Source organism: Salmo salar, chromosome ssa10 (genome assembly GCF_905237065.1).
Source record: "Salmo salar chromosome ssa10, Ssal_v3.1, whole genome shotgun sequence".
Lineage (NCBI taxonomy): Eukaryota > Metazoa > Chordata > Actinopteri > Salmoniformes > Salmonidae > Salmo > Salmo salar.
In genome coordinates, this window is record NC_059451.1 from 47,038,255 (window position 1) to 47,055,713 (window position 17,459).

General features: G+C 45.8%; 1 protein-coding gene across 1 annotated transcript in view; it reads left to right on the plus strand.

Moving 5' to 3' along the window:
- Nucleotides 1-17,459, plus strand: part of LOC106560529 (phosphatidylinositol 3-kinase regulatory subunit gamma) — a 376,411-nt gene that overhangs the window by 169,647 nt on the left and 189,305 nt on the right. The window contains exons 5-6 of the mRNA XM_045687847.1: nt 999-1,130; nt 12,344-12,545. Of these exons, the coding sequence (XP_045543803.1) occupies nt 999-1,130; nt 12,344-12,545 (334 nt within the window). The remainder of the gene's footprint in view (nt 1-998; nt 1,131-12,343; nt 12,546-17,459) is intronic.

Consider the following 17,459-nt stretch of genomic DNA (forward strand, 5'->3'; position numbering starts at 1 on the left):
GAGACATGTAGCCTAGCGGTTAGAGCGTTGGTCCAGTTGACTCAGTTCATTACAGCTCAGGGACATGTAGCCTAGCAGTTAGAGCGTTGGTCCAGTTGACTCAGTTCATTACACTCAGAGACATGTAGCCTAGCGGTTAGAGTGTTGGTCCAGTACAAGTCTGAAAGGTCACTAGTTCAAATCCCCAAGCAGACAAGATGGAAAAACTGTCGATGTGCTCTTGAGCAAGGCACTTAACCCGAATTGTTCCAGGGTCACCGTTGATAATGTCAGACTTTGGCCATGAACCCATTCTCAGAGGGTATCTCAGGGAGAGTTTGGATATGCCAAAAAAAACACATGACCAATTCACACACGTATAATACACACTTGTGAAATAGGACAAACAGAAGCATCTACCTAATTATATTGTAATTATAAATTGGGTGGTTTGAGCCCTCAATATTGATTGGCTGGCAGCTGTGGTATATCAGATCGTATACCACGGGCATGACCCCCAAAAAATATTACGTTGATAACTAGTTTATAATAGCAATAAGGCACCTCGGAGGTTTGTGATATATGACCAATATACCACGGCTAAGGGCTGTGTCCAGGCACTCTGCGTTACATTGTGTCTAAGAACAGCTCTTAGCCGTGGTATATTGGTCATATACCACACCTGTTCAGGCCTTATTGCTTAAGTATAGAATACCTTCCAATGTCAGACTGCTGCTGTACCAGAACGTCTCTGTCTGTCTGTCTGTCTGTCTGTCTGTCTGTCTGTCTGTCTGTCTGTCTGTCTGTCTGTCTGTCTGTCTGTCTCCTCCGTCCGTCCGTCTCCACTGGTACTGCTGAGAGATGAGCTGCCAAAGTCACATTTCATTAATTGTGTTCTCTTGTAAATGAAGAATATGTGATTTTGAACACATCTGTCTCTCTCTATGTCTTTAACCACTTCCTCCCTTCCTCCCTCCCTCCCTCCTTCCACCCCTCCCACACTCCCCCCTCTCTCTCAGACCCAGCGTCAGTGGATGTGGACCAGTATGATCTGGTGGTGTTGTCTGATAGTCTGAGAGGTTTCCTTCAAGACCTGCCCTCCCCCATCATCCCAGCCATGGTCTACAGTGAACTGATCTACACCGCCCAAGGTACAGTAACAGTACTCACATTGGTCATTATTAACTAACATCAAACATCACAGTCCAAAGTAAGCCAGGCCATATCTAGAGACTGTTTGCACAGACTCCTTGGGGCTAGCCAATCACAGAGTTCTGCTGTTCTGCTGTATGAAATGAGGCTTAGTTATTTAAAATGTTAACCCAGGGTTAAGGATAGGATAATGCAGTATGAAAAGCCATGTTAAATATAGTTGCTAAGCGAAGGTCATATGAACATCAGTCAGATCCAGCCAACCCTCTAGGTATAGGAGCTAGCTCCTGCCCCAGGGTCATGGATGGGACACCCTGCTTTAACCTCTGGGACCAAAGTGCAGTATATACACTGGCTAAACTTCAGAGTTAGACATCAGTTCCTAGGCATGTCACCACTTACCACTCCGCCAGCTTGCCTGACCTCCCAACCCATCCTCAAGACTTCGAGAGAGAGAGACAGAGAGAGACAGAGAGAGAGACAGAGAGAGAGAGTAAGAGAGAGAGAAAGTAAGAGAGAGAGAGAGACAGAGACAGAGAGAGACAGAGAGAGACAGAGAGAGACAGAGAGAGAGACAGAGAGAGAGAGTAAGAGAGAGAGAAAGTAAGAGAGAGAGAGAGAGAGAGACAGAGAGAGAGAGACAGAGAGTAAGAGAGAGAGAGAGAGAGAGAGTAAGAGAGAGACAGAGAGAGAGAGAGAGAGAGAGAGAGACAGAAATGTTCCCTCTCTCAGCTCAGTTGTCTGTTGGCCCTGTTCATCTCCAGATGAATATATACTTCTTTCTGGTCTAAATCTTATCCCTCGCTCCAACGTCTGCTCTGTCCTCACATCTCTCTCTTTTACAGACACGCTGTAGCACCTGATCTATTTTTCATGACCCTTTCCCTTGAACATTAGGAGAGTCGTGCTTTCCGTGGGTGGTGTGTGCGCGCGTGTGTGTATTTGTGTATGAACTTGTGTGTGCGTGTAGGTGTTTGCATTGGTGTGTGTGTGTGAAAGCTTTTGTGTATGCATGCGTGCGTGTGTGTGTGTGTGTGTGTGTGTGTGTGTGTGTGTGTGTGTGTGTGTGTGTGTGTGTGTGTGTGTGTGTGTGTGTGTGTGTGTGTGTGTGTGTGTGTGTGTGTGTGTGTGTGTGAACACCTTAGGGCAGACTGGGACCATGGCAACCCTAGGGCCGAGTTCACACTCTCTCCCCCCTGACCTCCCCCCAAATTATTCAGCCTCTCCTCTTCTCCGCCAGCAACAGCAGCTTCAGTCAATGATGTAAGTGCTTGTCCCTCCCAGCTCCTACCTGTTTCATCACACTCCCAGCACAAGCTTCTCTCTTTTATTTATGGGAACATTTTAAGTCAGGATAAACCACTTGAAAAGACGCATGGTGGAAATTTGAGGGTTCTGTGAGGTTAAGCTGACTAAAATGGAACTTGTTTTTGACTTGAGGGTGGTCTGCTGTAAAATAATAATACATCAAATCAAATACAACAGGTAGACCTTATAGTGAAATGCTTACTGTACTTACAATCCCTTAACCAACAATGCTTTAAGAAGTTTTAATTTAAAAAAAGTGTCAAGTAAAAAATAGAAAATAAAAGTAACAAATTATTAAACGACAGCAGTAAAATAACAATAGCGAGGCTATATACAGGGGGTACCGTCCCTCTCCTTCATTCCTGTCTTCCCTCTCTTTCCTTCCTGTCGTCCCTTTCCTTCCTTCCTGTCTTTCCTCTCCTTTCTTCTTTTCCTCCCTCAGCTCTCTGAAAAGAAAAATATTTTCTTGTTTGCTCTGCATCACACCTAGTCCTCCTCAGTACCCTCCCTAGTCCTCCTGAGTACCCTCCCTAGTCCTCCTCAGTACCCTCCCTAGTCCTCCTCAGTACCCTCCCTAGTCCTCCTCAGTACCCTCCCTAGTCCTCCTGAGTACCCTCCCTAGTCCTCCTGAGTACCCTCCCTAGTCCTCCTCAGTACCCTCCCTAGTCCTCCTGAGTACCCTCCCTAGTCCTCCTCAGTACCCTCCCTAGTCCTCCTCAGTACCCTCCCTAGTCCTCCTGAGTACCCTCCCTAGTCCTCCTCAGTACCCTCCCTAGTCCTCCTCAGCACCCTCCCTAGTCCTCCTCAGTACCCTCCCTAGTCCTCCTCAGTACCCTCCCTAGTCCTCCTCAGTACCCTCCCTAGTCCTCCTCAGTACCCTCCCTAGTCCTCCTCAGTACCCTCCCTAGTCCTCCTCAGTACCCTCCCAAATCCTCCTATTGTGGATTCTGTCACACCTCCTAAACCCATTTATATAAACGCTACTCTCCAGGAGGGAGACAGATCAACCGACCGTCCGGTGCTCAAGGTCACGGTCAGGCTGACCGACCATGTGACTGGCAGTGTAACAGCAATCGCAGCAGACTTCGTCCAGGTGTCTCAGTCCCATCCCTTTGTGTCTGTCTCAGACAAAAGAAGTGGTCAGTCATCCTATTGTCCTAATCCAGACTCAGAGTGACATCTCTAAGAACCCAGGGCACAGGGCCAGCTTTACAGTCAGACCATGCCCATCTGGACCGGACAAAGGGGGGCACCCAGCTCTAACCCTCCCTTACACCCCCTCCCTAGTCAGCCCAGCTCTAACCCTCCCTTACTTCCCCCTCCCTAGTCAGCCCAGCTCTAACTCTCCCTTACTTCCCCCTCCCTAGTCAGCCCAGCTCTAACCCTCCCTTACTTCCCCCTCCCTAGTCAGCCCAGCTCTAACGCTCCCTTACTTCCCCCTCCCTAGTCAGCCCAGCTCTAACCCTCCCTTACTTCCTCCTCCCTAGTCAGCCCAGCTCAAACCCTCCCTTACTTCCCCCCTCCCTAGTCAGCCCAGCTCTAACCCTCCCTTACTTCCCCCTCCCTAGTCAGCCCAGCTCTAACCCTCCCTTACTTCCTCCTCCCTAGTCAGCCCAGCTCAAACCCTCCCTTACTTCCCCCCTCCCTAGTCAGCCCAGCTCTAACCCTCCCTTACTTCCCCTCCCTAGTCAGCCCAGCTCTAACCCTCCCTTACTTCCTCCTCCCTAGTCAGCCCAGCTCTAACCCTCCCTTACTTCCCCCTCCCTAGTCAGCCCAGCTCTAACCCTCCCTTACTTCCTCCAACCTAGTCAGCCCAGCTCTAACCCTCCCTTACTTCCCCCTCCCTAGTCAGCCCAGCTCTAACCCTCCCTTACTTCCTCCTCCCTAGGCAGCCCAGCTCTAACCCTCCCTTACTTCCCCCTCCCTAGTCAGCCCAGCTCTAACCCTCCCTTACTTCTCCCTCCCTAGTCAGCCCAGCTCTAACCCTCCCTTACTTCCTCCTCCCTAGTCAGCCCAGCTCTAACCCTCCCTTACTTCCTCCTCCCTAGTCAGCCCAGCTCTAACCCTCCCTTACTTCCTCCTCCCTAGTCAGCCCAGCTCTAACCCTCCCTTACTTCCCCCTCCCTAGTCAGCCCAGCTCTAACTCTCCCTTACTTCCTCCTCCCTAGTCAGCCCAGCTCTAACTCTCCCTTACTTCCTCCTCCCTAGTCAGCCCAGCTCTAACCCTCCCTTACTTCCACCTCCCTAGTCAGCCCAGCTCTAACCCTCCCTTACTTCCTCCTCCCTAGTCAGCCCAGCTCTAACCCTCCCTTACTTCCCCCTCCCTAGTCAGCCCAGCTCTAACTCTCCCTTACTTCCTCCTCCCTAGTCAGCCCAGCTCTAACTCTCCCTTACTTCCTCCTCCCTAGTCAGCCCAGCTCTAACCCTCCCTTACTTCTTCCTCCCTAGTCAGCCCAGCTCTAACCCTCCCTTACTTCCTCCTCCCTAGTCAGCCCAGCTCTAACCCTCCCTTACTTCCTCCTCCCTAGGCAGCCCAGCTCTAACCCTCATTTACTTCCTCCTCCCTAGTCAGCCCAGCTCTAACCCTCCCTTACTTCCTCCTCCCTAGGCAGCCCAGCTCTAACCCTCCCTTACTTCCCCCTCCCTAGTCAGCCCAGCTCTAACCCTCCCTTACTTCCCCCTCCCTAGTCAGCCCAGCTCTAACCCTCCCTTACTTCCCCCTCCCTAGTCAGCCCAGCTCTAACCCTCCCTTACTTCCTCCTCCCTAGTCAGCCCAGCTCTAACCCTCCCTTACTTCTCCCTCCCTAGTCAGCCCAGCTCTAACCCTCCCTTACTTCCCCCTCCCTAGTCAGCCCAGCTCTAACCCTCCCTTACTTCCTCCTCCCTAGTCAGCCCAGCTCTAACCCTCCCTTACTTCCTCCTCCCTAGTCAGCCCAGCTCTAACCCTCCCTTACTTCCCCCTCCCTAGTCAGCCCAGCTCTAACCCTCCCTTACTTCCCCCTCCCTAGTCAGCCCAGCTCTAACCCTCCCTTACTTCCTCCTCCCTAGTCAGCCCAGCTCTAACCCTCCCTTACTTCCTCCTCCCTAGTCAGCCCAGCTCTAACACTCCCTTACTTCCCCCTCCCTAGTCAGCCCAGCTCTAACCCTCCCTTACTTCTCCCTCCCTAGTCAGCCCAGCTCTAACCCTCCCTTACTTCCTCCTCCCTAGGCAGCCCAGCTCTAACCCTCCCTTACTTCTCCCTCCCTAGTCAGCCCAGCTCTAACCCTCCCTTACTTCCTCCTCCCTAGGCAGCCCAGCTCTAACCCTCCCTTACTTCCTCCTCCCTAGGCAGCCCAGCTCTAACCCTCCCTTACTTCCTCCTCCCTAGTCAGCCCAGCTCTAACCCTCCCTTACTTCCCCCTCCCTAGTCAGCCCAGCTCTAACCCTCCCTTACTTCTCCCTCCCTAGTCAGCCCAGCTCTAACTCTCCCTTACTTCCTCCTCCCTAGTCAGCCCAGCTCTAACCCTCCCTTACTTCCCCCTCCCTAGTCAGCCCAGCTCTAACCCTCCCTTACTTCCCCCTCCCTAGTCAGCCCAGCTCTAACCCTCCCTTACTTCCTCCTCCCTAGTCAGCCCAGCTCTAACTCTCCCTTACTTTCTCCTCCCTAGTCAGCCCAGCTCTAACCCTCCCTTACTTCCTCCTCCCTAGTCAGCCCAGATCTAACCCTCCCTTACTTCCCCCTCCCTTGTCAGCCCAGCTCTAACCCTCCCTTACTTCATCCTCCCTAGTCAGCCCAGCTCTAACTCTCCCTTACTTCCCCCTCCCTAGTCAGCCCAGCTCTAACCCTCCCTTACTCCCTCCTCCCTGGTCAGCCCAGCTCTAACCCTCCCTTACTTCCTCCTCCCTAGTCAGCCCAGCTCCAACTCTCCCTTACTTCCTCCTCCCTAGTCAGCCCAGCTCTAACCCTCCCTTACTTCCTCCAACCTAGTCAGCCCAGCTCTAACCCTCCCTTACTCACTCCTCCCTAGTCAGCCCAGCTCTAACTCTCCCTTACTTCCTCCTCCCTAGTCAGCCCAGCTCTAACCCTCCCTTACTTCCTCCTCCCTAGTCAGCCCAGCTCTAACTCTCCCTTACTTCCCACTCCCTAGTCAGCCCAGCTCTAACCCTCCCTTACTTCCCCCTCCCTAGTCAGCCCAGCTCTAACCCTCCCTTACTTCCTCCTCCCTAGTCAGCCCAGCTCTAACCCTCCCTTACTTCCTCCTCCCTAGTCAGCCCAGCTCTAACTCTCCCTTACTTCCCCCTCCCTAGTCAGCCCAGCTCTAACCCTCCCTTACTTCCCCCTCCCTAGTCAGCCCAGCTCTAACCCTCCCTTACTTCCTCCTCCCTAGTCAGCCCAGCTCTAACCCTCCCTTACTTCCTCCTCCCTGGGCAGCCCAGTGTCCGTATGGACAGATGGAAATCCAGTCAACCGGTTAGTGGCACCAAAAGGTCTACCCCCCTTCCTCCCTGCCCAGTCCTAGTCTCAGTGTCCAGTAGATCCTCAGGGACAGATGGACAGGTCAAGTTCCCAGCCTTGGCCTCTATTGAGCCAGGATCAGACATATTGATAAGGTTCTGAGGGGGGCCATGAGGACAGAGGGGACAGGGCGGAGTGATAACACCTCCAGACGGGATGTGGGTGGGAGGTCTAGGGTGGGTAGCGGTCATTGGCTGTGTCTGTGGTCCGAGGAGGCGAGACAAGAGGTCAACACAGCTGCCCTCTATCAGACCAGACAGATTGTCAACTATATATCATCGAACAGCTCTGACCGATACACACACACCCACACACACATACACACACACACACTCCCCCCTCAACACACACAACCTCCTCCCTCCCCAAGCCCTCCTAACCCTCTCCCAGTGTGTCCCTAACCTCTAACCCCTGACCCTAAGACACTTATCTCAGATAATCACCCCGGGCCAGCCTTAACCAGGCCATCCCTATTGGCCCCAGGCGTGGGTGGAAGTCATTAAGAGAAAAGCCAGTCTCAGCCATGCTACTACAGCAGCTAACAGGAGAGTAGTCCTCCTCATCAGCAGACATGAGGCGCTCTACGAATGAGCACTTCTGCAGCTAACACACACACACAATCACACACACAATCACACACACACACACACACACACAATCACACACACACAATCACACACACACACACACACAATCACACACACACACACACACACGCACACGCACACACACACACATAATCACACACACACACACACACACACACACACACACACACACACACACACACACACACACACACACACACACACACACACACACACATAATCACACACACACACACACACACACACACACACACACACACACACACACACACACACACACTAAGGCTCAACACAAACACTCTTCCACTCTTAGCTACAGAACACACCATTAGTCAGGATTGACAGATTTACTGAGAACATCCTCCTGGTGGTTGTTTAAGTCCAGAGCACTTTGACTTAGGATCGATCACAAACACGGGTAAAAAAATACAAATCTTTGCGAAGTCCAAATGCACCACTATAATAGGTCAATATGGATCACATTCTGCTTCTTTCGTGTACAGTACGTGAATGAAGAAAGCTAGCTGCATTATATTTTAGTACCTATAATAAATATAAAAAGGCAGTTTCCAATAGAAGACAGGGGTGTTTCTCCTTAGTAGCAGAATCAAATCAAGGCTGGACACAAAACACAGTACACTCTGTACACTACAGTACACTCAATACAGTATAGTACACTCACTGCAGTACACTGCAGTACACTCCAGTACACTACAGTACACTCCAATAAACTCCAATAAACTCCAGTACACGACAGTATAGTACAGTACAGTACAGTACACTCAGTACAGTACAGTACACTCAGTACACTACAGTACACTATACTCAGTACAGTAAACTACAGTACACTCCAGTACACTACATTACACTCACTACAGTACACTCCAGTACACTCCAGTACACTACAGTACAGTCACTACAGTACACTCAGTACACTCGTACACCACAGTACATTCACTACAGTACACTCCAGTACACTCACTCCAGTACACTACAGTACACTCACTCCAGTACACTCACTCCAGTACACTCCAGTACACTACAGTACACTCACTCCAGTACACTACAGTACACTCCAGTACACTACAGTACACTCACTCCAGTACACTCCAGTACACTCACTCCAGTACACTCCAGTACACTCCAGTTCACTCATTGTTAAGCAGAGCGCAGAAGTGCATGTGCAATACGTAGTGGCTATGTGATCTTCCACAGAGAGAACCCTTAGTTGCCTAGACAGCAGAGTATTGCAGAGGTACATATGTTGAGTCTTGTTTGCAGAGTGAAGGGAAGGCCTTTTGGTGAGAGCATCATTATACCTTCTCCTCTCTAAACAACAACATTGTCTGAGCTGTGAGAACACACGAAGGAGCTGAGGCTGATCTGATCCCAGGCCATCCAGAGACACAGAGATACAGCGTTTATAACTGTTATCCCATATATATGCTGTCCCATCAAAGCTAACGGCATGGATGGGTGACTACAACAGATTGCCATTTGAGACAGCAGTGCTGCTGTTGGGGAGGCTATAATTCTGAATTCAAATCTCCCAGTATATCTGTCAAATATTCAAATAACTGAGTAGACCTTCAGAAAGTGTTTACACCCCTTGACTTCTTCCACATTTTGTTGTGTTAGAGCCTGAATTGAAAATGTTTTAAATTGAGATTTTGTGTCACTGGCCTACACACAATACCCAATCATTTTTTACAAATTAATAAAAAATGTAAAGCCGAAATGTCTTGTGTCCATAATTATTCAATCCCTTTGTTATGGCAAGCCTAAATAAGTTCAGGAGTGAAAATGTGCTTAACAAGTCACATAAGTTGCATGGACATTTCCAAAAACCTGTTTTCATTTTGTCGTTATGGGGTATTGGGAGTAGATTGATGAGGATTTGTATTTATTTCATCCATTTTAGAATAAGGCTGTAACGTAACAAAATGTGGAAAAAGGGAAGGGGTCTGAATAGTTTCCGAATGCCGTGTATGTCATGTACTGACCAGTAAAAGGGGTTATTTGTCATTGTAGTTTGGTCAGGGCGTGGCAGGGGGTGTTTGTTTTGTGTGTTTTGGTGTTTTTGGTTTAGGTTCTATGTTTTCTATTTCTATGTTTAAATCTAGTTTTCTATTTCTATGTTGGGTTTTTGGTAGGACCCCAATTAGACGCAGCTGGTTGTCTCTAATTGGAGGCCATATTTAGTTGAGGTTTGTTTCACTTGTGTTTTGTGGGTGGTTATTTCCTGTATAGTCTGTGCACCTTATGGGACTGTTTCGTCTTTTGTTTCTTTTGTTTAAGTGTTATTTCTAATAAATTAAGAAGATGAGCACTTTACCCGCTGCGCCTTGGTCCTATCCTTACGACGCCTATGACAGTGTATATGTAAGATCCCTCAGTCGAGCAGTGAATTTCAAACACAGATTCAACAACAATGACCAGGGAGGTTTCCTAATGCCTCACAAAGAAGGACACCTATTGGTAGATGGGTAAAAAAAAGAAGCAGACATTGAGTATCCCTTTGAGCATAGTGAAGTTCTTAATTTCACTTTGGATGGTGTATCAATACAGCCAGTCACTACAAAGATACAGGTGTCCATCCTAACTCAGTAGACGGAGAGGAAGGAAACCGCTCAGGGATTTCACTATGAGGCCAATGGGGACTTTAAAACAGTTACAGAATTTAATGGCCGTGATAGGAGAAAACTGAGGATGGATCAACAACATTGTAGTTACTCCACAATACTAACCTAAATGACAGTGAAAAGAAGGAAGCCTGTACAGAATACAAATATTCTAAAACATGCATCCTATTTGCAATAAGGCACTAAAGTAGAACTGCAAAAAATGTGGCAAAGAAAATAATTGTATTTCCTGAGAACAAAGTGTTATGTTAGAATCACTGATACTTACAGTGCATTCGGAAATTCTTCAGACCCCTTGACTTTTTCCACATTTTGTTACGTTACAACCTTATTTTAAATTGGATTAAAAAAAATATTATTCTCATCAATATACACAAAATACCCCATAATGACAAACCGTAAACAGCTTTTTAGAATTTCAGCTAATTTATTACAAATTAAAACAGAAATACCTTATTTAAATACTATTCAGACCCTTTGCTCTGAGACTTGAAATTTAGCTCATGTGCATTCTGTTTCCATTGATCGTCCTTAAGATGTTTCTACAACTTGATTCGAATCCAACTGTGGTAAATCCATTTGATTGGACATGATTTGGAAAGGCACACACCTGTCTATATAAGGTTCCACAGTTGACAATGCATGTCAGAGCAAAAACCAAGCCATGAGGTCGAAGGAATTGTCCGTTGAGCTCCGAGACAGGATTGTGTCGAGGCACAGATCCTGGGAAGGGTACCAAAAAATGGCTGTAGCATTGAAGGTCCCCAAGAACACAGTGGCCTCCATCATTCTTAAATGGAAGAAGTTTGGAACCACCAAGACTCTTCCTAGAGCTGGTCGCCCGGCCAAACTGAGCAATCGGGGGAGAATGGCCTTGGTCAGGGACCAAGAACCTGATGGTCACACTGACAGAGCTCCAGAGTTCCTCTGTGAAGATGGGAGAACCTTCCAGAAGGACAACCATCTCTGCAGCACTCTACCAATCAGGCCTTTATGGTAGAGTGGCCAGACGGAAGCCACTCCTCAGTAAAAGGCACATGACAGCCCGCTTGGAGTTTGCCAAAAAGCACCTAAAGACTCTCAGACCATGAGAAACAAGATTCTCTGGGCTGATGAAACCAAGATTGAACTCTTTGGCCTGATTGCCAAGCGTCACATCTGGAGGAAACCTGGCACCATCCCTAAGGTGAAGCATGGTGGTGGCAGCATCGTGCTGTGGGGATGTTTTTCAGCAGCAGGGACTGGGAGACTAGTCAGGATCGAGGCAAAGATGAATGGAGCAAAGTACAGAGATTCTTCATGAAAACCTGCTCCAGAGCACTCAAGACCTCAGACTGGGGTGAAGGTTCACCTTCCAACAGGACAACAACCCTAAGCACACAGCCAAGACAACGCAGGAGGGCCTTCGGGACAAGTCTCTGAATGTCCTTGAGTGGCCCTGCAGAGTAGAATGGGACAAACTCCCCAAATACAGGTGTGCCAAACTTGTAGTGTCGTACCCAAGGAGACTCGAGGCTGTAATCGCTGCAAAAGGTGTTTCAACAAAGTACTGAGTAAAGGGTCTGAATACTTGTGTAAATGTAATATTTCCGTTTTTTTTTAATTTATACATTTAAAAAAAAAAAAAAACATGTTTGCTTCATCATTGTGGGATATTGTGTGTAGGGGGAAATGTAGTACATTTTTGAATACAGCTGTAACGTAACAAAATGTGGAAAAAGTAAAAAGGTCTGAATACTTTCCGAATGCACTGTATGTAAATGAGATATTCCTGTATTTCATTTTCAATAAATTTGCAAATGTCTAAAAACATGTTTTCACTTTGTCATTATGGGTTATTGTGTGTAGATGGGGGAGAAAATAAATGTATTTAATCAATTTTGAATTCAGGCTGTAACACTTGGAGAAAGTCAAGGGGTCTGAATACTTTCTGAAGGCACTGTAGGTGTCTTCTGTTATTAGTGCCTGGCTCTCTGTCCCAACACACACACACACACACACACACACACACACACACACACACACACACACACACACACACACACACACACACACACACACACACACACACACATACATACATACACACACACACACACACACACACACACAATTCACACTTGTACTCATTCCCCCTCTCCCTGTCTTCCTATTCCAGAGACTCAGAGCGTGGAGGAGTGTGGCGAGAAGCTGAAGAAGATCCTAGAGTCCCCCAGCGTCCCCCAGGCCAACCACCAGCTCCTGGTGCACCTCACCAGACACTTGGTCAGGGTGGCCCAGAGTGGGGCTCAGAACCAGGCCAGCCCCAGGCTTCTAGGCCAGACCTTCAGTGAGGCCATCTTCAAACACTCCCACTTCTGGTAAGACTGATTGGTGCATTGGTGAAGTGGTGTGGTGCTGGCTACACTCTTAGAAAAAAGGTGCTATCTAGAACCTAAAAGGGTTATTCGGCCCTCCCCATAGGAGAACCCTTTGAAAATCTTTTTGTGTTCCAGGTATATCCAACAGGTATAGGAAACATATCAAGCATGGGTCTTATGCATGCTATATTCTCAGATATATACTGTATACTGACATTCTCAGATATACTATATACTGACATTCACAGATATATACTGACATTCACAGATATATATACTGACATTCTCCGATATATATACTGACATTCTCCGATATATATACTGACATTCTCCGATATATATACTGACATTCTCCGATATATATATACTGACATTCTCAGATATATATATATACTGACATTCTCAGATATATATATACTGACATTCTCAGATATATATATACTGACATTCTCAGATATATATATACTGACATTCTCAGATACATATACTGACATTCTCAGATATATATACTGACATTCTCAGATACATACTGACATTCTCAGATATACACTGCTCAAAAAAATAAAGGGAACACTTAAACAACACAATGTAACTCCAAGTCAATCACACTTCTGTGAAATCAAACTGTCCACTTAGGAAGCAACACTGATTGACAATAAATTTCACATGCTGTTGTGCAAATGGAATAGACAACAGGTGGAAATTATAGGCAATTAGCAAGACACCCCCAATAAAGGAGTGGTTCTGCAGGTGGGGACCACAGACCACTTCTCAGTTCCTATGCTTCCTGACTGATGTTTTGGTCACTTTAGAATGCTGGCGGTGCTTTCACTCTAGTGGTAGCATGAGACGGAGTCTACAACCCACACAAGTGGCTCAGGTAGTGCAGCTCATCCAGGATGGCACATCAATGCGAGCTGTGGCAAGAAGGTTTGCTGTGTCTGTCAGCGTAGTGTCCAAAGCATGGAGGCGCAACCAGGAGACAGGCCAGTACATCAGGAGACGTGGAGGAGGCCGTAGGAGGGCAACAACCCAGCAGCAGGACCGCTACCTCCGCCTTTGTGCAAGGAGGAGCAGGAGAAGCACTGCCAGAGCCCTGCAAAATGACCTCCAGCAGGCCACAAATGTGCATGTGTCTGCTCAAACGGTCAGAAACAGACTCCATGAGGGTGGTATGAGGGCCTGACGTCCACAGGTGGGGGTTGTGCTTACAGTTTGGCATTTGCCAGAGAACACCAAGATTGGCAAATTCGCCACTGGCGCCCTGTGCTCTTCACAGATGAAAGCAGGTTCACACTGAGCACGTGACAGACGTGACAGAGTCTGGAGACGCCGTGGAGAACGTTCTGCTGCCTGCAACATCCTCCTGACTGTACTGGCCTGTCTCCTGACATTTCTTTGGGGGGCCGCACAGCCCTCCATGTGCTCGCCAGAGGTAGCCTGACTGCCATTAGGTACCGAGATGAGATCCTCAGACCCCTTGTGAGCCCATATGCTTTTGTGGTTGGCCCTGGGTTCCTCCTAATGCAAGACAATGCTAGACCTCATGTGGCTGGAGTGTGTCAGCAGTTCCTGCAAGAGGAAGGCATTGATGCTATGGACTGGCCCACCCATTCCCCAGACCTGAATCCAATTGAGCACATCTGGGAAATCATGTCTCGCTCCATCCACCAACGCCACATTGCACCACAGACTGTCCAGGAGTTGGCGGATGCTTTAGTCCAGGTCTGGGAGGAGATCCCTCAGGAGACCATCCGCCACCTCATCAGGAGCATGCCCAGGCGTTGTAGGGAGGTCATACAGGCACGTGGAGGCCACACACACTACTGAGCCTCATTTTGACTTGTTTTAAGGACATTACATCAAAGTTGCATCAGCCTGTAGTGTGGTTTTCCACTTTAATTTTGAGTGTGACTCCAAATCCTGACCTCCATGGGTTGATAAATTGGATTTCCATTGATTATTTTAGTGTGATTTTGTTGTCAGCACATTCAACTATGTAAATAAAAAAGTATTTAATAAGATTATTTCTTTCATTCAGATCTAGGATGTGTTGTTTAAGTGTTCCCTTTATTTTTTTGAGCAGTATATATACTGACCGTCAGCTAATGAACATGTAAACAAGGCATGTTACCCTGTATCTTAGAGATAAAACCCTGCTAGCCAGCAGCTTCATTGAAGTTATTATGTTGCTGTTGTTATTGATAGTGATCAGTTGATAGTGTTACATCCTATCCTGTTCATGTACACTCTCAAATCTATTTTAGAAGCAGAAGAATAGTACACTTCCTGAACTGATAAAGCTCCATTCACTATAGGGAAAATCCTGCAGGAATATTTAGCTTGGTGCTAATGTTAACATCCTGTCATTGTAAACTGTACGCTCAAACAGACAAGCAACCCACTGGGCACAGGTGTCAGTTCAACGTATAGTTTGGATTTACAAAAAATGTTCTACTACAAAAAATGTCACCATGTCTTTGGATTTAAAAGTTGGGTGAAAAAAATACTAAATTACTTTTTGCAAATCCAATCAGTTTTCCACGTTGATTCAACGTCATCACGGATATTGTTTCGGTTGTAATGGATGTGGAAACAACATTAATTCAAACAGTTTTTGTCCAGTGGGAAAGCATTAGCATGTTGAGTATGCTGTTTGTGCTTTGCGTACACTGCCAAAGCTCACCGGGAGAATTGCTCTCCGAATTGCTCTGTATCACACAGGAATGTCCGTTTCTGGCTTCTGTTTACAAAGAAATCTGGAATAGGAGATTACAGTCAATGAGTCAGAACTCGTGATATTTGCGTAGCCTCTTCCACTCGCTCTGTCGCTCGCCTCTGACGTCACCAGAAGGAGTGAGCGTGCTGGGCTGTCCCAGAATGCATTGCTCTCTCTGGTCCGTCGCTCTGTCAGGTTTTTTATGAAAACTTGACCCATGGTGCTCCAGCCCCCCAGCCATAACCACCAGAGAAACAGATGGAGGGAGGCCAACCTGAGTCTGTTTGTCTGACCTTTCTAACATAGGATGTAACCCAAATGGCACAATAATCCCTATGTAGTGCACTACTTTTTACCAGGGCCCGTAGTTCAAAAGTAATGCACTGCGTACTCTCATTTGGGACTCAGACGTAAGCTCAGTGGATTAGACCAAAGAGAGAAACGGCAGGGCAGGGAGAAGGGTCTTCTTAAACATTTAGCGCCATGCCAGGCAGAGAACTCTGCCAAGTACTTCCAAAACCAAACAACGCAGATCATAGAGTATATCATATGGTAGTAGATCTTTTTTTTAAACATTTTTTACATTTTTAGTCATTTAGCAGACGCTCTTATCCAGAGAGACTTACAGTAGTGAATGCATAAATTTCATACATTTGTTCTCCGTACTGGTCCCCCATGGGAATCGAACCCACAAACCTGGCGTTGCAAGCACCATGCTGTATCAACTGAGCCACACAGGACTAGCATATAGTAGTAAATCATATAGTAGTAGAACATATAGTAGTAGATCATATAGTAGTTAATATAGTAGACCATATAGTAGTAGAACATATAGTAGATAATATAGTAGTAGATCATATAGTAGTAGATCATATGGTAGTAGAACATATAGTAGGTCATATAGTAGTAGATCATATAATAGTAGATCATATAGTAGTATAACATATAGTAGTAGATCATATAGTAGTAGAACATATAGTAGATCATATAGTAGTAGATCATATAGTAGTAAATCATATGGTAGATCATATCATAGTAGATCATGTAGTAGTAGATCATATAGTAGATCATATAGTTGTAGAACATATAGTAGATCATATAGTAATAGATATTAAAATAGTAGATCATATAGTAGTAGATCATATAGTAGATCATATAGTAGTAGAACATATAGTAGTAGATCATATAGTAGTAGAATATATAGTAGATCATATAGTAGTAGATCATATAGTTGTAGAACATATAGTAGTAGATCATATAGTAGTAGATCATATGGTAGTAGAACATACAGTAATAGATCGTATAGTTGTGGATCATATAGTAGATCATATAGTTGTAGAACATATAGTAGATAATATAGTAGTAGATCATATAGTAGTAGATCATATAGTAGTAGAACATATAGTAATAGATCATATAGTTGTAGATCATATAGTAGATCATACAGTAGTAGATCATATAGTTGTAGAACATATATTAGGTCATATAGTAGACCATATAGTAGTAGAACATATAGTAGATAATATAGTAGTAGAATATATAGTAGATCATATAGTAGTAGATCATATAGTTGTAGAACATATAGTAGTAGATCATATAGTAGTAGATCATATGGTAGTAGAACATACAGTAATAGATCGTATAGTTGTGGATCATATAGTAGATCATATAGTTGTAGAACATATAGTAGATAATATAGTAGTAGATCATATAGTAGTAGAACATATAGTAATAGATCATATAGTTGTAGATCATATAGTAGATCATACAGTAGTAGATCATATAGTTGTAGAACATATAGTAGGTCATATAGTAGACCATATAGTAGTAGAACATATAGTAGATAATATAGTAGTAGATCATATAGTAGTAGATAATATAGTAGATCATATAGTAGTAGATCATATAGTAGTAGAACATATAGTAGACCATATAGTAGTAGATCATATGGTAGTAGATCATATGGTAGTAGAACATATAGTAGATCATATAGTAGACCATATAGTAGTAGATTATATAGTAGATCATATAGTAGTAGATAATATAGTAGATCATATAGTAGTAGATCATATAGTAGTAGATCATATGGTAGTAGAACATATAGTAATACATCGTATAGTAGTAGATCATATAGTAGAACATATAGTAGTAGATCATATGGTAGTAGAACATCAGGTAATAGATCATATAGTTGT